We start from the raw sequence: 22,167 nt of genomic DNA, 5'->3' as shown, positions 1-22,167 counted from the left end.
ACGCTTCAGTCTTTCAGTGTAAGGTAATCCCGCCATTCCAGGAATTGACCTCGTGAACCTATGCTGCACTCCCTCAATAGCCAGAATGTCTTTCCTCAAATTTGGAGACCAGAACTGCACACAGTACTCCAGGTGTGGTCTCATCAGGGCCCTGTACACTTGCAGAAGCACCTCTTTGCTTCTATACTCAGTTCGTCTTGTTATGAAGGCCAGCATGCTATTAGCCTTCTTCACTACCTGCTGTACCTGCATGCTTGCCTTCATTGACTCTTGAATTTTTTGAGGATGTAACTCTGAAGATGAACGAGGGAGATCCAGTAGATGTAGTGTACCTGAAGAAGGGCTTATGCCCGAAATGTCGATTCTCCTGTTCCTTGGATACTGTCTGACCTGCTGCGCTTTTCTAGCAACACATTTTCAGCGCTGGTGTACAAGAACACCCAGATCTCTCTGTACTGCCCCTTTACCTAAATTGATTCCATTGAGGTAGTAATCTGCCTTCCTGTTCTTGCCACTAAAGTGGATAACCATACATTTATCCACATTAAACTGCATCAGCCATGCATCTGCCCACTCACCTAACTTGTCCAGGTCACCCTGTAATCTGCTAACGTCCTCATCACATTTCACCCTGCCATCCAGCTTTGTATCATCAGCAAATTTGCTAATGTTATTGCTGATACCATCTTCTATATCATTAACATATATTGTAAAAAGCTGCAGTCCCAGCACGGATCCCTGCGGTACCCCACTGGTCACTGCCTGCCATTCCGAAATGGAGCCGTTTATCACTACCCTTTGTTTCCTATCAGCCAACCAATTTTCAATCCAATCTAGTACTTTGCCCCAATACCATGCGCCCTAATTTTACTCACTAACCTCCTGTGTGGGACTTTATCAAAAGCTTTCTGAAAGTCTAGGTACACTACATCTACTGGATCTCCCTCGTCCATCATCAGAGTTACATCCTCAAAAAATTCAAGAAGATTAGTCAAGCATGATTTCCCCTTCATAAATCCATGCTGACTCTGTCTTATCCTGTTACTACTATCCAGATGTGCCGTAATTTCATCCTTTATAATAGACTCCAGCATCTTTCCCACCACTGAGGTCAGACTAACTGGTCTATAATTTCCTGCTTTCTCTCTCCCACCTTTCTTAAAAAGTGGTATAAAAGTGGTATATTAAGATGTGTACCTGCAGAGGGTCACTGTGTTTACATTTTGGTTCCTTTGTCTACTTGTGCTAACGTTGCCTGACTTCACATCTTTGAAATTCTGAAACTTTGGTTAAATCACAGGTACTGTACTGGCTGTTTCTAGTTAGTCACATAAGAGAGGAGAGCAGGATTGCCATCAGTAAATCAGTATCTCGGTAAGCCAGAATTAACTTGTGGAGTCAGAGGTCTCTTACTCAGCCTGTGTTTACAACTTTCAATTCAGTTGTTTAATATTGTGTAGTTTATTACTTTATGACCTCCAAAAGAAGATAATGTAGTGCTCTTTGAACTATTGGCTTCTACTTTGATTTATGTATTTTTGTCAAGGATTTCTTGGAACTCTTTCACAATAGCCCATGATCTCTATTTTGCGTTCCTCCTGTGATGCCAATACAGCAACATTAAAACTGTGGGACTAAGGCTATAAACTTACTTTGTTTGAACTAGTCAACTCTAACATATAGATGATATCATTTCACAGTATAAGCTGCGTAATGCCAGTTTCAGCTGGAATTTTCAACAACAGGAATGGCCTTCAAACTAATAAACAGAGAAAGGACGTGAATAAGACACAGAGGCCCTGCATAAATCATGAATAACAATCTAATTTCCCAGTTATTTGCTGTCCTCTTGCCTATCAATATGTCGATGCCTCAGTATTACCATCCCAGAGGTTTCATATAATTACCTTTGTTTTTGGTTAGTAATTCCTAGCTTGGCATTGAGTTTTGCCTTGTAAAGTTTGATTGCAAATATTGTGCAAATTTTTGTGGAAAATGATTACCTAATGTAGTGTAGAATTCACGGACTCGGAGTTAACTTTATCTGCTATCTTATGTACAATAATTTGTTGCACTAACTTGGATCTTCAGCTGTTACATGGTGTAATTTGCTGGACTGGATATAGTTACAAGTTTTGTTAAATCTTCCCATGACAGGTACACCACAGGTTTAGGTACACAGTATTGCATTTTTGAATGTCCTTTTCTCTGGTTTAATCAGATTCTCTGGCCGGAAGAAAAAACTGGATTGTTTGTCCACCTCTAACCCAGAAAAGGGCTTTAGTAATTTGCTGAGGAAAATGTTTCATGATGGACAAAATATACCTGCTTTCTCAAGCAGAAAAGCCATTAGCAAAATTACTATTAGTTCCACAGAATTATTATACACAGCAATCATTATCAGCAAACTGATTTGAGATGCATAATATATACTGTGATGTCAAGCAGTAGAACTAATTTTATTTACCAGATATGCTCTAGTTGGTGTAAAACATTAACTACAGGCCAAATTAAACTTATGATCCACTTTTTCAACTGTCTTGTCTCATCCACGATGATTTGCACACTGAATGGATGATTAGTTTAATGTATATGACGGACTTTCTGGCTTACTCATTCATTTTCTGAGTTATTGGCTTCTTTCACTGGTTGGCTTCCTGCCCAACTCATTCATTGGTATATTCATTCACTGATTATCTAAATGGCTGGCTCACTCATTGACTAGTTGGCTGTGTGTCTCTGTTATTGGGCTTGGCTTATGATTAGATGGTTTACGGCATCTAATTAACTCAACTCACTTCCTAATTCATTGGCTGGCCTGGTGATTGGTTAGCTGTTTGGCACTGTTGATATTTAATAGCCCCTGTAATTTTATTTTACTATCGGTGATGTTAGGTTCTTTTCCCGAGGTTTCACACACGAAATGCAATTTGCAGACACCAACTTCTGCAAACAGTTAAAGTTTAACAAAGCTTGTACATGCTAGGTGGCCCCTCTGATACTCTTTGCAGGTGTGCGAAGTCGAGTCAGAAGAGAGACCCCAAACAAAGAAAACACATTCCCTTAATGTAGGTCAGTTGGCAATGCTTACTGATGCTTTGGCCACTCCCTCATAGTTACATGCCCCTCAAGACGTCCCCCAGCCTCACAGTCACAGTCAATGGTAGGATGAGATCATCCTCGAAGGTAATGCAAACATAAATGCCCTAATCCTGGGGAATCGTATTGCAGACGATTTCCTGACTCAGATTTCCCCAGGACAATGCAGGTGCGACATACCTAGCTTCGGAGGGCAGTTAGAAAGCCTTTCCGAATGGAAGAGATTGAATGATGGTTTAATTTAATAATAGTAAGGGGAGTAGTAGCAAATGACTGTCTAATTGGAATGGGAGTCATTTGCAATCTTGCCTGACTATTATCCCCACCCACTTCCAGAATGTTCAGTGTAGTTTAACCCTTTAATATTACATTAATGTCCAAAAAGATATTCCCATTTAATCTTTTAACATTACATTGAGACTGCTGATGGAGCTTTGACCAGAGCAGTGGGTGAATAGTGACATTTCTAGAAAATATTTGAGATGTTGTGAGTGGCTGGTTTTGCAAATAGTTTATATTTTGACTTGGGTTTGACAGAGTATGGGGTTGGAGGATGTGTTTGAGCACAGGCTGCCAGATTCTGTTAATAACTGTGACAACTGAATAACCAACTTCAATTGATTTATTAAACTGTAAATCAGATAATTGAAGAGCTCTGTTTTAGACTCTGTGTGCTTGTAGTCCTAGCACTCTGCTCTTGGAGGAGCTGGTATTATTTGACTCTAAATAATACATTTGCTCCATGCCATACTTAGAGGCAAGGTTGGACTCGTTGCCCAGTCTTTGGTGTTTGCCAAGTGCCTCTTGACTCCTGGACCTAGTTTTTTCCATCTGTTAGTTTCCTATCTCCTGGTGAATGTGTTATTTATAAGGTGAATGGTCAATGGTAATGAAATGATTGTGCAAGTGTTGCTGGTCAGGTAATAGGTGATGGATTATACTTCAGCCCTCTGACATCAGAGCTGTGCTGACTTATTCAGAGTCCAAGCACAGCTAATTTATTACATTTTGCTACAGAGGGACTAAATAATTGAAGAAGTGAAATAGTGGAGCAGAGGAAAGGTTGTCAGGTGTCTGTAACCGTGGATCCAAATTTGGTTTGATGTGATAACAGATCAGGAGGGTTGACGTTACTTGAGGGGGTGGGGCACTTCTTCAACTGATTTAATCTTCCTCCCTTGGTTTGCATATTCCAGTGTCAATGGGATTTGGGTTGGGAGGAGGACGCTACACTGGTTGCAGTTTTACCTAGCACAAAGGAATATTGTCGTGGTTTTTGGAGGTCAGTCATTTCAGTCCAGGACATCTCTGTAGGAGTTCCTCAATATAGTGTTCTATGCCCAACCATCTTCAGCTGCTTCATCAATGATCTTCCCTTATCAGAAGGTCAGTGATTGCACAATGTTTAGCACAATATGCAACTCAAATACTGAAAGAAACAGTGTTGATATGCAGCAAGACCTCTGGCACCCCTCTTTCGTGCAGGTTAAAGAGGCCCACTATTTGCCTGGTGTGTCTCTCTCTCAGTTTGTACAGTCTGCCTTCCTCTCTTCCAGCTGTCCAGCTCCAAAGCTGGTGTTTAACCGAGTGAATGGGAAGCGCTGTCCAACTCCAGGAACTATAGACACTCAGGAAGAGGAGCACACACCGGCTCATGAAGAGAATGTCCGGTTTGTTTATGAAGGTAAGAGAGGCTGATCTGAAATGGGACCAAGGGTTTGCTGTGCAGATGAGGGCAATTTCCTTTCTTGCTGTCTCTTTTTTTTTTCTCCTCTGAGTCTGCCTCTCTAGTATCACCCCTTCTTTGCACCTTATCCCATCCCTTCCATGTCTTGCTTGGTACCTGTCTGTGTGCTGATGTATGGTCTGCCTATTGAAGTGGGGACATCAAAGAATGCAGAGTAATATTTTAATGGTCCTCACATCAACTGCTGAACATGGCAGCAATGGCAGCAAATCTGCAGATCATAGACAAGCATTTTTATTCCAACACACATTCTGGAAATACTCATCAGGTTCACAGATAATGACGTGCAATCGCACAATGATGTGTAATGCATGTGATGGAGAGAAAGAATTTACAATGTCAGCTCGCAACGGAAGTTGGTTGGCCAGCTATTTAGCGGGAATTGGGTCATGAGAACATCAAGTGAACCTCATTGATGAGATACTCCGATCTCGATTTTGTACAGAGACTGCAAGAGGCATCAGTGGTCATCTCTACTTGAGCTGCTGCTGACATTTAGTAAGGGAGCCAAATATGTCTGTTGCATATTAGTTTTCTTTTAAATACTTGCTTGGACAAAAACACATTGTTTAATGAGATTCTGTACAGAATATAGATGAATCCATCCAGATGAATCCATCCCCTAATTAAAGTCTAATGGGGAATTAGAATGCAATCCCAAAGTGTTGGAATGGTCATTTTTGTGGGCTGATGCCACTTCCATCCACAAGAACATAGAATGTCAGAGCAGGAGGCCATTTGGCCCTTCAAGCCAACCCCCTTGAGATTTTGTTTGAAAAGTGTTGCCTCTCGTTCTTCTAAACTTTAGTGGATATAGGCCGAACCTGTTCAACTTCTTTTCATAAGGAAAACCCTTCATCCCAGGAATATTTTGAGGGAATCTTCTCTGAACTGAGTCTTATATCTTGTTCTCTTTATTCGAAACAAGATTTTACATCATACTCTGGATGTGGTCTCACTAAGGCCCCGTACAGCTGCAGTAAAACTTCCAGTACCAACTTTGTAAATCAACTCTGCACCATCTCCATCCTTCCTTTAAAAAGACATGTTGGCTTTGTCTGATCATAATGTGACTTAAATAGCCTATTGTAACCCTTTTAATAATAGATCATTGCATCTCCCAATGACAGATTTGGGCTGATTGGCTTATATTTTCCTGCTTTTTGTCTCCATCTTGAATAAATGTGTTACATTTGATATTTTCCTTTCAGCTGGGACTCTTCCATATCCTAAGGAATTTTGGAGGATTATCACCTTTTCAGCTTTTAGTGCCAACTAGCTGCTATCAACTAGGTGTCATTATTAGTTTTTTATGTCCCTTTGCTGGCATGGCATGGTGTCTTGAGTCAAATACCATTTTGCAACTTGATGTGAATATGTGTTGCCTTCTGTATTAGCTCACTTGACATTTGCCCAAAGTATGGGATGCCTTTAAGTTTATTAATAACACTATTTGCATTGCAATAGTAACACAGACATTGTGTTCTGTACTCGCTGACTATTACATATAAATATTTGAACATACTGTACTGACTCCATTGTAGTGAGTGTGTGACTGAAGGCGAGGTGAGTACCTTTTATATTGGAATGTCATATGTCGTGATGTTGTATAACTGTCGTAAAAGTACACTGCCTGTCTGATCTGAAGTATATGAAGTAACAGAATAACCAATGCATTTAATATCTGTGCCATTCCTCCTTCAAACCATAGGATGCAATCCAACTGATCTTCAAAGCACCTTTATCTTTGGGGATGTTTGATAAGTTTCCAATTGCGAAGAATTATCTGTTGCAATCCTTTCCATTTCTTTTTTCCATTATGAGTTCTCTTAGACTATCTCTAAATGGTCAGCACAAGTTTTAATTTTTCCTTTTCCAGTTTACATACTTGTAGAAACTCTTATGTTTTTATATAACTAGCGACCTTTCTCTCATACTTGGCTTTCTGCTTTTTTTGGTAATTCCTTGCTGGTTCCTCAAGTCTGTGCAATCATCTGACTTCCCACTAATGTTTGGAGATTTGTACTGTTTTTGTTCGGATTTACTCATCTTATTTAGCCATTGGGTGATGCATCAGACTCAAAGGACCTTTTCTTTCTGACTAGAATAAATCTTTGAGACTTATTAATGATTTGCTTAAAGGTCTGCTACTGCAGACCTACCTTCTAACCTAGTTTCCCATTCACTGTAGCCAGCTCTACCTTCATACACTCATAACTTTTTATTTAGATTTAAAACACTAGTCAAGGACTCTTACTTGTCTCTTCAAATTCTCTCATGTGATCACTGTCATTCTAAAGCTCCTTTATCATGAAGTGAATGTTAAATTCTGTCTCATTACATAGGCCCAAGTCTAGGATAACCTTTTCCTTGGTTGACTGTGGAACGTGATGTTCTCAGAAATTGTCCAGACCTCCCTCTATGCACTAATCTTCCAGGCTACCTTTGATGATTGTTTTCTTTCAATATAGATTAAAGTCAGCCATGCCCCATTCGTTTATTTTCTGCCTATTGTGTAACTACCTTTTTGTATAAATTGCTTCCACACTAATGACCACTTTCCTTGAATATTTCTTATCTCTACCCAAACTGATGCTACATCTTTATCTTACAAATTGAAGTCAACTCTCAGTACTGAACGAATGCCATTCTTAATTTACAGAACAGTCCCTTCATGTTTTCTTTGCTCAGTCATTCCAGTCAGTTAAATATCTTTCAACATTCAAGTCTCAACCCTGGTCATTTTGCAATCATATCTCTTGAATACCTCTTCAGTCATATATATATTTATCTCAATCCATGCTAACAATTCATTCTCTCCAAAAGGGTTGGGGGAGTCCAGAACTAGAAGGCGTAGGTTTAGAGTGAGAGGGGAAGGACTTGAAACGGACCTAAGGGGCAACTCTTTCACGCATAGGGTGGTGCTTTTACAGAATGAGCTGCCAGAGGAAGTGGTAGAGGCTGGTACAATGACAATAGTTAAAAGGCATTTGCATGGGTACGTGAATAGGAAGGGTTTAGAGCGATATGGGCCAAGTGCTGGCAAATGGGACTAGATTAATTTAGGATATCTGGACAGCATGGACAAGTTGGACCAAAGGTTCCTGTGCTATACATCTCTATGACTCTCTGACTCTAATTAGAGATCCAAGTGACGAGGAGTTTGAAGTATTAGTAACATGGTTGTATTGGAGAAATTGATAGAGCTGCAAGTTCATTAGTCACTGGGACCTGATACTCTATGTCCCCGAGTGCTGAAGGAGGTGGCCATAGAGATAATCAATGTATTAGAGATCTTCTAAAATTCTACAGACTCTGGAATGATTGCTGCAAATTGGAAGCTAGCAGATCTTACATTGTTGTTTAAGAAGGGGGCGAGAGAAAACACAGGGAGCTACAGAACTGTTAGATTCGAGCATTTTCTCTACTAATGATGTAAAGCTGTTATAATGGGTATGAGAAATGGATATTTGGATACAACGTTCCCTCTAATTTTCTTGCCTGCCTTAAAGGCCTCCCAGGCTCATGTGTGATGTCAGTGCCATGATCAATGTGGTTATGCCAGTTAGTGTATGGAACATTGGAGCAGCTGTGCCCGTATGCTGAGTAGCAGTACAGTATAGAAAAAATGTTAGTTAGATAATGATCTGATTGGGCACAGTCAGAATGAATTTGTGAATGAGAAATCAAGCTTGATTAACTCGTCGAAGTATTTTTGAGGATGTTACTAACAAAACTGATAAAGTTGACAGGGATAGTATACTTGGATTTTCAGAAGGCTTTTAATATGGTCCCCCATAGGAGATTGGTTTGCAAAATTAAACCACTTGGGATAGACAGTAATGTACTGGCATGGAGTAAGGATTGGCTAATAGGCTGAAAACAGAGTGGGGATAAACCAGTCATTCTCCTCTTGGCCGGCTGTGACCATTATGTACTTAGGCCCCAGCTGTTCATAATATATATCAATGTGGACCAAGCGTAATATTTGAGGATGATAGAAATCTAGACAGGAATGTATTTTGTAAGAAAGATGTAAAGTCGCTTCAAGTGAATTTGAATAAGCTTAGTGAGTAGGCAAGAACATGACAGATGTAATAGAACGTGCAAAAAATTGTGAGGTTATCCACAAAATAGGAGGAACAGGCATGCAAAGTATTTTTTAAATGGTAAGAGATTGGAAAGTGTAGATGTACAAAGGGACCTAGTGTCCTTGTCAATACGTCACTGGGACATTGGTTTTTATTACAAGAGAATTTGAATACACAAGTATTGAAATCTTAATTCAGTTATATGGGAGCTTAGTTAGACTGCAACTGGAGTATTATGTGTGGTTTGGATCACCTTACCTCATGAAGATTATCATTGCCAGAGAGGGAGTGCAACAGAGGTTCACCAGACAACAGGGATTTTCTATGAAGTGAGATTGTGCAAACAGGGCCGATCTTCTCTAGAGTTTGAAGTGTGAGAGGTGATCTCATTGAAACCTATAAAATATTTAAAAGGGATAGACAGGGTGAATGCACGTAAGATGTTTATCCTGGCTGGGAAGTTCAGTACCAGGAGACATGATTTAAAAATAAGAGAATGCCATTTAGGACCAAGATGAGAATTTTTTTATCGACAGGATTGTGAACCTTTGGAAAACTCTACTCCAGGGGACTTTGGAATTTCAGCCTTAGAATAGAGCAGAATTTGATAGATTTATGAATCTCAAGGTGTAAAGGGTTATGAGAAAATGGGTAAAATGCATTGAAGTGTTCAATCAGCCATAATGTATTAAATGACAGACCAGTCTGATAAACTGAATGGGTTACTCCATTTCCTAAGTTACGCATTTAGTCTGTATTTGGATATAGGGTCTGAAACTTTTGAAACTATTTTTACATCTCTGGCCTTATATGCCAAGGTACTCTTAGATGTGTCCATTATGTCCTTTCCTGTCACACACTAGTAATCATTATTTAAACTGCAGAAACCCGCACTCAGGTTAAATGTGTTTAAGTTGATTGTGTATTGGAGGGTGGATCTTGTTTGAATGTTCCAGTGATATGTGAATGTGTTTGTCCTTTCTGACTTTCAGGATTGTTTTATTTATGGTTGTTAGGAAACTTTAATTATTAACCACTTTGACTGTGGCTTATCAGTTTGAGTTGATTCATTGTGAAAGTTATGCCAGCTGTTTTATCTTTTTGATCTTCCCTGACATTCCAACTCTCCCTCATTTTACATGATGAAAACAAGTTGGCCAATTACCATTGGCTCCCACTCCCACTCCGCCAAGGTCATGCAAGTCCTGGGCCTCCTCCACCGCCATATCCAAGCCACCCGAATACTGGAAAAAGAACACCTCACCTTCTGCCTTGGGACCCTTCAACCACACGGCATCAACGTTGATTTCACTAGTTTCCTCATCTCCCCTTCCCCCATCTTATTCCAGATCCAACCCTCTAACTAAGCACTGCCCTCTTGAACTGTACTACCTGGCCATCTTCCTTCCCACCTATCTGCTCTACCCTCTGCTCCAACCTATCACCATTACCCACTACCTGCATCCACCTATCGCCTTCCTGGCAACCCCCCCCCTTCTATTTATCTCTCAGCCGCCTTCGGCCCCCCTCACATTTCTGATGAAGAGCTTATGCCCGAAACGTCGACTCTCCAACTCTTCTGATGCTGCCTGACTTGCTGTGCTTTTCCAGCCACACTTTTTGACTCTGACAATTATGATTTACATCTTGTATGTTTTAATTCCTGCACACTAAACTTCTCACTTTTCTGCATTAAATATCACCTGCATTTGTGCAAACTAGAAACAAGATTGGTCCCAACATGAGCCCTAAAGTATCATATTGAGTTCTTTTCCCCACTGAAGTGAAACCTCTTTGAAGTGAGTACTTGCTGTTTCTTACTATTCAACCAATTTGTTATACCTTCTCATTATTCAGTCTGAATCCTTCTCAACTTTGGGTTTAATGAATTGTCTTTCAAGTAAATCTTGAGAGGCACTTTGATAAATCCCATCTCAATTTCCAATGTTTAACTTCCTCAAAGGAGCAAAGAGTATGGTAAGGCAGGATCTTCCCCCATCTGATTTCTGCACTGACTACTCTTAACTAGGTTATTGTTGTATAAATAATTTACAAGGTTTTGCATGATAATCAGTTCCATAAATTTAAATGAAAAGACAGTATGAGTACTCAAAGTTCGTTCAGTGAAAGGGTAGTCCTTGAGCTACAACAGCACTTGACTCTTGTTCCTGCCTCATCAAAGAAAATGTTTGACACTGTTTCTGCAGTCAGTGTTGCCAAGTACATCTGAAGGTTACTGGCTGTTTGGACATTGATGCTAAAGAGGAAACATTCTCTTCTGGCTACAATGCACGCACATGGTTTAGGTTATGGAGAATAGCATAACATGAAAGTCGGATATTCGCACCAAGGCCAAATACAGACCTCTAGCTTTCAACAATAATGACTTCTATTTCTATAGTGCCTTTTAATATAGTAAAACATCTTGCCAATTCATAGGACTGTTATAAACTTATGTAAGATTAGCCACTTGAAAGAAAAAAAAAAGAGTTGGGGTAACAATAATGATGAGAGAAGATTCTGTAATGATAGAAATGATGTCTTTGGGGAGACATATACAGAATCCATTTTCTTGGGAGTTGAGAAGTATAAAGACCATATCATTTTATTTTTCTGTAGTTTTGATTGTGGACTGAAATAAAACCAGGACAGTCTGTGTCCTCTTGTACCAAACAAACTGTGTTAAGAATAAAAAACAGCAAGTAGTTATTCTTCAGTTTGGAAATGGTATGACAGTACTCAATGGTCAGTGTTAGGACCACTGGCTTTTTTTTTGGATTACAGAGAAAATATTCAAAGTTTGCCATGATACCAAACTTGGAGGCGTGGAACACAGAGGGCAATATGAATCACCCACAGCAGGACATAGTTTAGCAGACTGGGCAGGCAGGTGGCAAATGGAATTTAATAGAGTCATGTGAGGTGATGCATTTTGGCAGAAGGAATAAGGAGTGACAATATAAAATCTTCTATTCTGGGAAACCTCTGCATAGTTTTAATTAGTGTACAGGTTCATAGGGACTGTGGTGGTTCATGTGCATTGGATTTTGAAATTGGTTTGGATGTATTAAGATTAGTGAGCACTGTATATGGGAACTTAGGCTTCTTGAATGCAGGTGTGGAATGTAAAAACAGGGACATTGTGCTGTTTATGCCACAACATTATCACTATACATTAGGAAAGGATGTGTAGGTCCTTGAGAGGGCACAGAGGATGTGTACAAGAATGGTTCTAGGGATGGAGGATTTTTGCTACAAGGTTAGGTTGGAGAAGTTGGGATTGTTCTCCATGGAGCAAAGAAGTTTGAGGGAGGATTTGATGAGAATTGCACAAGGTCTTTCCAGGTCAGGATAATGTAGACAAGGAAAAAAAATTAGTTGATAGTACAAGCACTAGGGGACAAAGGTTTAAGTTTGAGGATGAATGTTTTTATGTAACATGTGGTAGTGATCTGAAACTTGCTACTGATGAGGCTGGTGGAAGCAGAAGTGATCATGACTTCAAAAGGAAATTGGATGAGAATTTGAATGAAATAAACTCGAAGGTTTGTGGTGGTTAGGGAGAGCAATGCGACTGACTGACTGACTGAATTAGTTTAAGGAGAACCAGATAGGCTTGATGAGTCACATGGGCTCCTTCTGAGCTGTGTATGATTCCAAGAGCCACATCACGAAATATTAGGAAAACCAACCTATTAGTAAAATAGGTACCTCCTCTTAAAGGAGAGGTAGAGAAATACGGGAAAGAAATACCAGGACCGAGGGGCTGTTTTTGGTTGTTGCCGTAACTCTTTAACCAAGCATCTATCCTGAAATAATGTCAATGCAATTGGATAGGAATCTATCATATAACTGGTGTGTGAAAGCCACCTCTTATGAAGCACTGTTGAAAGAATGGCTATTCATTTAATTTAGAATGTAATGTTCTTGTTAATGGACTTTGTTTTATAAATATTTTTTATCAACCTGGTCAAAGATGTTACGACACTCCTCTGGAGCAGATGGGACTTGAACCCAGGTTTTTTGGTTCATAGTTATATACACCACCACTACACCACAAGATCTTTTGGATTTTGTTTCATTCATTTTTTTTTTCCTTTTCAGAAATGCTGTTATGTAACTCTGAACATTTGTTTTAATCACCACCAAATCTCCGATTTTTGTTTTACCTTTAAAGGATTGAAATGCTAGGAGCTGTGCCACAGCTTACCTTGGTCATTCTGAAGCCAGTGATGATATTGGGCAGAGATAGTCACCTTGACAGAGTTTTGTCACTTACAAAAAATGTTTACAATGCTGAGCACTTGAGTCTGTGCTCAAGAAATTGACTTAAAACATTGAGACACACTGTAAGAAACCATCATGTTGTGTTGATTGAACAATGTTACAGCCCAAGCCAAAGTCTGATAGAATGGATAATTTTTCACCTGATGTGGATGAGCTGTGGGATTGAGTACATTCCAGGGTGTAGCGACAAAGTTTCCTTGTTTGAGACCTAACTAGATGTTTGCATGGGACATGACATCCATTTATAGAGTGATCAGTGAAGCTGAATTTGAGGAAACATCTGATTTAAAAATATAAATTAAAGTCAAGTAATTAAACTAGAGCAACTATATTATTAATTAAGCAGACAACAGGTAATTATTAAACCTTGGGCAATAAATTTTATTTGGAAGTTTATTAGATCACTGGGTAAACTGGGTAAACCACTGATAATTCTAAACTTTACTGGTGGAGGGAAGTCATTTTCTGTTCAAAGTGCTCGTTGTTTTATGCCGGAAAATAGATATGAAAATTTACTGACTTAGAAAGCTCTTTGTTACAGAGTCTTTATGGGCTATTTGTCCTGAATATCTCTAATGGGGAGGAGCCAGATATTTCAGAGAGTCTTGGTTATTGCAGTTGGAACAGCAAATTCAGAAGTCACCGTGATATAGGAACAGGAGAAGCCTATTTAAAGTTTGGGAGAAGATTTGTAGCTCGGGTGCTCGTTGTTGTGGTTCTGTTCGCTGAGTGGGAATTTGTGTTGCAGACGTTTCGTCCCCTGTCTAGGTGACATCCTCAGTGCTTGGGAGCCTCCTGTGAAGCGCTTCTGTGATGTTTCCTCCGGCATTTATAGTAAACTTATCAACAAAGACTGCTTACTGAAACTACTGGACCTGTGCCTCACAACACACTTCACATTCAACAACCAAATATATGAACAAATCAACGACACACCCATGGGCTCACCCATCTCTGGACTCATAGCAGAAGCGGTAATGCAAAGGTTAGAACAAACAGTCTTACTGCAAATTCAACCCAAACTCTGGGTCAGATATGTAGATGGTATCTTTATAATCATTAAAAACACAGAAATAGAGAACACACACCGGATCATCAACGCCACACTCACAAGAATCTGATTCACTAGAGAGGAAGAAAAGGACAACCAACTCCCATGCCTTGACGTGATGGTACAGAAAACACTGAACGGAGAATTCACCACAAAGGTATACAGGAAAGCCACACACACAGACCAAGTCCTAAACTACGAAAGCAACCACCCCAACACACACAAAAGAAGTTGCATCAAGACACTGTCAAAAGGGCCACAACACACTGCAGCACACCAGAACTGCAAAAAGAGGAAGAAGAACACCTATACGATGTATTCGCCAAAAACAGATACCCCCGCAATTTCATCAACAGATGCCTAAGGGAAAGACAACGGAATGAGGACATGCCACAACCCAAAGGACTAGCCACACTACCATACATCAAAAACATTTCTGAACTGACAGCCAGACTACTACGACCACTAGGACTCATAACAGCACACAAACCAACAGCCACTCTTGGACAACAACTCACCAGGACGAAGGACCCGATACCCAGCATGAGCAAAACCAATGTAGTGTACAAAATTCCAAGCAAGGACTGCACAAAACACTACATAGGACAAACAGGAAGACAGCTAACGGTCCGCATCCATGAACACCAACTAGCCACTAAACGACATGACCAGCTATCCTTAGCCACACACTCAGATGACAAGCAACATGATTCTGACTGGGACAACACTACTGTTATAGGACAAGCCAAACAGAGAACAGCCAGGGAATTCCTAGAGGCATGGCACTCATCCACAGATTCAATCAATAAGCACATCGACCTGGACCCAATATACCGGCCACTGCAGTGGACAGCTGGAACTGACGACTGGAAGCGGCAGGTACAAATCACTATAAATGCCGGAGGAAACATCACAGAAGCGCTTCACAGGAGGCTCCCAAGCACTGAGGATGTCACCTAGACAGGGTACGAAACGTCTGCAACACAAATTCCCAGCTCGGCGAACAGAACCACAACAGAAGCTATTTAGTTCCTTGAGCCTCTCTACTGTGTGAGATCATGGCTGAGATGTGTCCTAACATTGTATGTCTGTCTTTATCTCATATCGCTTAATATCTGTGAATTGCAAACATCAATCAATCTCAATTAAAATTTTACTATTGATCAAGCATCAATTTCAGTTTCCAGAAGTAAATTCCAAACTTCTGTTACCCTTTGTGTGTGGAACTATCTGGTTATAATTTTTAGATAATCGCTATTAAGATGTGTTATCTGAAATATTAAGTTAGAATAAATATTACACCTATATCTATGTCTCTGGAGCTTTTGGAAAGAACACTATACAAGGCAAAGGAGACTGGCTGCAGTAAAAGAAAATGTTGCAGTAGCAAAGAACGCACACTGCTTGACGAAGTTGCTGAGTCTCTATTACTTTGAGAGGTCATTTAACCCAGTTTGGTGTCTCAGAGAGAGAGAGAACTTGCCTCAGGTGTAGAAGCCTTTGTATGCACTGTATTTCTGAAACTCCACTCATTAAAGTTTGTGAATTGGAAACACTGGAAGACTTTACCACGACAAGTGGAGGGTTCCTACATGAGATGTTTTCATTGCTGCAATCCAGGAGTTCTCAAAGGAGGTTCATGAGTCTAACCACCACTATCTCCAGATAAAAAGGATTCAGCAGGCAATACCCGATCTGTGAAGAAATTCCAGTGTTAATAGCTTGTGAGCGAAGGCTACAGATTAATATTTGAACAATCTGTGAATTTTGTTTCCTGAATTTAACTGTTATTTGTCTAAAGTATTTTTAAGATAAAACTCTGAGCTTATTTTTTTCCTATCTGATACAAACATGATGGCAACAGTCTCCTTTGAAATTCTATGATTCTATACTTAGAGCTTGTGTGTCATTTTTTTAATAAGTGGTTATTCACATTTTTGGGAGCTGCTCTGATTTGAAGAGAATGCTCAACTGTGTCCTGCAGTATTTCTTTGCTTAGTTTATAAGCCTTTCTTAATAAACTATGATGTGGAGGTGCGAGTTTTGGACTGGGGTGGACAAAATCAGAAGTCACACATCACCAGGTAATAGTCCTACAGGTTTATTTGAAATCACAAGCTTTTGGAGTGCTGCTGCTTCGTCAGGTGAAGGTGTCTGAGAACGAGCAGTGCTACGAAAGCTTGTGATTTCAAATAAACTTGGACTATAACCTGGTGTTGTGTGACTTCTGATTTTTAAAAAAAACATGCTCGAGTATGCTTTTTGTGCAGTAAACTAGTTCTGTATTTCTTAAGGAACCTGACTGACTTGTTTCTAATATGAGCTATATTAGAGGCAATATCAACACCATTTTAAAATCCAGACTTTTGTTGTGACCAGTAGAGGAGAAGGACAAGGAAAGCAATCCATTCACCCCTCTGAACGCAATCCTAAACTGACTGCTTTGGTTCTAGATTCCCCAACCAGCAGACCTAACCGATCCATTTAATATCTTGTAATTAAAACCAAAACACCTCTAACTATCTAAATTCCAAACAGTACAAGCCCCATATTGTATATTCTCTTGTCATAATTATTGGAGTCCACATTATCATTCTCTTACACCTCAACTGCACTTCCTCCAAGGCCAATATATCCTTCTTAAGATATACTGAACAATCTTTTTGGAAATCTGACCCTCAGAGGTTCCAGAAGCTGACTGCCCTTGAAAGGTCTTTCACAACATTGGAAAGTTCCATTAATCATTAAAAGGTTAGAGACTCAAATGCATAAGTGAGAAATAAAGTCCATCAGGAGAGTGGGACTAATTAGACCTGCCAGAAAACTGGCACGATGGGCTAAATGAGCTCTTTTGCTGTGTTATTCTCCAATTGTAATTAAGTGGTTATTCACATTTTTGGGAGCTGCTCTGATTTGAAGAGAATGCTCAACTGTGTCCTGGGTCTGTCTCTCTGAAACTATCTCTCTGAGTCTCTCTGAGTCTCTATGAAACTGTCTCTCTGAGTCTCTATGAAACTATCTCTCTGAGTCTCTCTGAGTCTCTCTCTCTCTCTCTCTCTCTCTCTGTAAGCCAACCAACAGCACTTCAGGCAGGGTAACTTTTTAACACAGAAACAGGCCCTTTGGACCAACTCATCCATGCCAATCAGATATCATAAACTAATGTAGTCCCATTTCTCGCACTTGGCTTAAGTCCCTCTAAACCCTTCCTATTCATATACCCATCCAGGTGCCTTTTAAATATTGCTATTGTACCAGTCTGCTCCACTTCCCCTGACAGCTCTTTCCATACACGCACCATCCTGTGTGTGATAAAGTTGCCCCTTCTGTCCCTTTTAAATTTTTCCCCTATCACCCTAAACCTATGCCTTCTAGTTCTGGACTCCATCACCTCAGAGAAAAGACCTTGTCTGTTTACCCTATCCATGCTCCTCAGGATTCTATAAACCTCCGTAAGGTCACCCCTTAGCAACTGATGGTCCAGGGAAAACCATCCCAGCCTATTCAGCCTTTCCCTATAAACCCTCTAGCCAGGTAGCATCCTCGTAAATCTTTTCTGAACCCTTTCAAATTTCACAACATCTTATAGGAGGGAGACCAGAACCGTACACAATATTCCGAAAGTGGCTTAACCATTGTCCTGTACAACTGCAACATGACCTCCCAACTCCTATACTTGATGCTCTGACCAATAAAGGAAAGCATACCAAATGCCACATTTGCTATCCTATCTACTTGGACTCCAAAGTCTCTTTGTTCAGCAACACTCCCTAGGACCTTACTATTAAGTGTATAAGTCCTGCCCTGATTTCCCTTTCCAAAATGCAGTACCTCCCATTTATCTAAATTAAACTCCATCTGCCACTCCTCAGCCCATTTGTTTATTTGATCAAGATCCCATTGTACTCTGAGGTAACCTCCTTCGTTGTCTACTACAACTCCAATTTTAGTGTCATTTATAAACTTACTATATGTTTACATTGAAATAAATTATATATAAATGATGAAAAGTAGCGGACCCAGCACCGATCCTTGTGGCACTCCGCTGGTCACAGGCCTCCAGTCTGAAAGGCAACCCTCCACCATCACCCTCTATCTTCTACCTTTGAGCCAGTTCTGTATCCAAATAGTCCAACAGGTTTAATTGGAAGCACACTAGCTTTCGGAGCGACGCTCCTTCATCAGGTGATTGTGGAGGGCTCGATCGTAACACAGAATTCTGTGTTACGATCGAGCCCTCCACAATCACCTGATGAAGGAGCGTCGCTCCGAAAGCTAGTGTGCTTCCAATTAAACCTGTTGGACTATAACCTGGTGTTGTGTGATTTTTAACTTTGTACACCCCAGTCCAACACCGGCATCTCCGAATCATGTATCGAAATAAGTAGTTCCATGTGATCTAACCTTGTTAATCAGTCTACCATGAGGAAACTTGTCAAATGTCTTACTGAAGTCCATATAGATCACGTCCACTGCCCTGCACTCATCAATCCTCTTTGTTACTTTTTCAAAAAAACTCTAGTTAGTGAGACATGATTTCCCATGCACAAAGCCATGTTGACTACCCCTAATCAGTCCTTGTGTTTCCAAATACATGTACATCCTATCCTTCAGGATTCCCTCCAACAACCTTGCCACCTCCAATGTCAAGCTCACTGGTCTGTTAGTTCTTTGGTTTTTCCTTACCACCTTTCTTAAACAGTGGCACCACGTTAGCCAACCTTCAGTCTTCCAACAGCTCACAGTGACTATCGATGATACAAATATCTCAGCAAGGGGCCCAACAAGCACTTCTCTAGCTTTTCACGGAGTTCTAGTGTACACCTGTTCAGGTCCTTGGGATTTATCCATCTTTATGCGTTTTAAGACATCCAGCACCACCACCACCTCTGTAATAAGGCCGTTTTCAAGATGTCACCATCTATTTCCCCATGTTCTATATCTTCCATGTCCTTGTCCACAGTAAACACTGATGCAAAATACTCATTTCGTATCTCCCTCATCTCCTGCGGCTTCACACATAGGCTGCCTTGCTGATTTTTGAGGGGCCCTATTCTCTCCCTAGTGACCCTTTTGTCCTTAATTTTGTTTTATGAAATCCCTTTGGATTCTCGTTAACCCTATTTGCCAAAGTTAACTCATGTCCCCTTTTTGCCCTCCTGATTTCCCTCTTAAGTATACTCCTACTGTCGTTATACTCTTTTAAGGATTCACTCGATCTCTGCTGTCTATACCTGACATATGCTTCCTTCTTTTTCTTGATCAAAACCACAATTTCTCTAGTCATCTAGAATTCCCTACATCTACCAGCCATGTCTTTCACCCTAACAGGAATGTACTGTTTCTGGACTTTCGTTATCTCATTTTTGAAAACTTCACATTTTCTAGCCATCCCTTTACCAGTGGACATCCTCCCCCAATCAACTTCTGAAGGTTCTTGCCTAATATCATCAAAATTGACTGATCTCTAATTTGGAACTTTAACTTTTAGACTGGTTTATCCTTTTCCATCACTATTTTCAAACTAATAGAATTATGGTCGCTGGCCCCAAAGTGCTTCCCCTACTGACACATCATTCACTTGCCCTGCCTCATTTCCCAAAAGTGGGTCAGGTTTTGCACCTTCTCTAGTAGCTACATCCACATACTGAATCAGAACATTTTCTTGTGCACACTTATCAAATTTCTCTCCATCTAAATCCTTAACACTACAGCATTACCAGTCTCTGTTTGGAAAGTTAAAATCCCCTACCATAACCATGCTAGTATTCTTCCAGGTAACTGAGATCTCCTTAAATATTTGTTTCTTAATTTCCTGCTGACTATTGGGGGGGGTGGTGCATGGGTGCATCTATAATACAATCTTAATAATGTGATCATCCCTTTCTCATTTCTCAGTTCCACCCAAATAACTTCCCTGGATATATTCCCAGGATATCCTCCCTCAGTACAGCCATAATGTTATCCCTTATCAAAAATGCCACTCCCCCTCCTCTCTTGCCCCTGTTTCTATCCTTCCTGTAGCATCTGCATCCTGGAACATTAAGCTGTGAATCCTGTCCATTCCTGAGCCATGTTTCTGTAATTGCTATGATATCCCAGTCCCATGTTCCTAACCATCCCTGAGTTCATCTGTCTTCCCTGTTAGGCCCCTTGCATTGATCTAAATGCAGTTTAATGTATTAGTCGTACCTTGTTCCTGCCTGCCCTGACTGTTTGACTCGCTTCTGTTCTCTACTGTATCAGTCTCAGATTGATCTCTTTCCTCACTATTTCCCTGGGTCCCACCCTGACCCTCCCAAACCTTAGTAGTTTAAATCCTCCTGAGAGTCTCATCCTTTTCCCTTCCTATTTTGTTAGTTCCAATGTTCACAATGACCTGCTGATCTTGTGGGTGAAAAACATTTTAAATGAGCTGAATGGGCCCCTTTGCTTTTTTATTCTCCAATGCTAATCATGTATGCATTTTTGGGAGCTTTCATAATTTGAGGAGAATGCGCAAGTGAATCTACCTTTTCATTTTCTCTCTCTCTTTCTCTTTCCTTTAATTTGGTGTCTGCCTTGGCTCAGTCAGTAACAAATTAGTTGCTCTGTTAGTGACTACACATCAGAGCTCATTAATTAATCAGAAAATGCTTTGAGATTTGAGGTGGTGAAGAGCATTAACTAAGTTGCTTTTTTTTCCTTACTTGGTTCTGTAGATCACAGCTATGTCATGTGTCCTGGGTATATAGATATCACACTTCTGCTTCCAGTAATATTATGTGTGTAACTGAATGTATTTCTTTTCTGTCTCCCAGCATGGCAGCAGGTAGAAGAGGAGCTCGGAGCCAGCCAGGAGAATGGTCAGTGTGCGCACGGGCCAGTGCACTACGTGGAGAAAACACCAAGCCAAAACCTGAAGAGTAGGTGCCGGGGTAATTTTGAATATTTATATAGACCTTACAGAGGAATGGATGTAGTCTGGGATTTGCCAGCCCTCCAGGACTGACCTGGAATATCCAGAACTTTTAAAAGTATTCATTTGGGCATTGTTGCCATCAATAACAAGGTCAGTGTTAATCACCTATCCAGCCCGAATAGCTGTTGAGAAGGGGGCAACGAACCATGTTTTCTAAGTACATCCCCAACGCTGTTAAGGCAGGATATCCAGGATTTTGACTCAGCGATAGTGGAAAAACACTATATAGTTCCAGGGCAGCATGGTCGATGATTTAGGAGGGGAAACTTGCAGATGCATTGAAGATTCATTCCCTAGTCACTAAAAGACCATGCAGTATTCCTTTAATACTGCATTGTGTGTGTCAACCTGAAATGTGGGTTCAAATATCAGGACTTGACCACACATTCTTCAAACTCAGATGAAAGTGCCAATCCTTGAGCCATGCTTGGCACAAGCGTTACAATGGATTTGTTTTATTTTAATTCTTTTAAACATCTGTTTACTGAACTATTGGAGGTGGGTTAAATAAAAAGAAGAGGCAATGTGATAAAATCTCCAGACATAAAAACCCTTTTGAGGGGGCCCCTTAACTCACCTAAATTTATCCAGCCTGTAGCTGAGCCACAGACCAAGATAGCCTGGTTGAAATCTGCAATTTGTACTAACTGGTCTGAGCTGGGATTACATTTTGAGGCTTCACTTGCCTTTGGGAGGGAGAAGAGAACTGTTGATGAGGATAAGTAATCCTGATCACGACAGTGACCCTCACTGGGAATGTTTGCCACAGGCAAGTGTGCATTGAATCAAGTGTGGCTTTGCTGGCCTCTGTGGACAACTGACTGAATAACACTCCCGAGTTCCCAAGATTAGTGATTATGATGCTGGATTATTGATGATAAGGGTGCTGTATATCTAACTCATGCTGTAGTGTTGATGTTACCAAAGAAAT

The 22,167-nt window shown here is 40.4% G+C and overlaps 1 protein-coding gene across 4 annotated transcripts in view; it reads left to right on the top strand.

Moving 5' to 3' along the window:
• The window catches only part of mcrip2 (MAPK regulated corepressor interacting protein 2), a 38,525-nt gene that overhangs the window by 8,448 nt on the left and 7,910 nt on the right, over positions 1–22,167 (top strand). For 2 of the 4 annotated variants that reach the window (XM_087997856.1, XM_043711529.2), the window contains exons 3-4: positions 4,656–4,783; positions 21,076–21,180. In XM_087997856.1, coding sequence (XP_087853982.1) covers positions 4,656–4,783; positions 21,076–21,180 — 233 coding nt within the window. Of the gene's footprint in view, positions 1–4,655; positions 4,784–21,075; positions 21,193–22,167 lie in introns of all 4 variants that reach the window. The other 2 variants (XM_087997855.1, XM_043711528.2) reach the window with 1 other exon arrangement.

The sequence above is a fragment of the Chiloscyllium plagiosum genome, unplaced genomic scaffold, assembly GCF_037043375.1.
Source record: "Chiloscyllium plagiosum isolate Xiang-an unplaced genomic scaffold, Cpla_swu_hap1 HiC_scaffold_20, whole genome shotgun sequence".
Taxonomy (NCBI): Eukaryota; Metazoa; Chordata; class Chondrichthyes; order Orectolobiformes; family Hemiscylliidae; genus Chiloscyllium; species Chiloscyllium plagiosum.
Note: the sequence above shows the minus strand (reverse complement) of the source record. Positions and strands in the feature narration are given on the sequence as shown.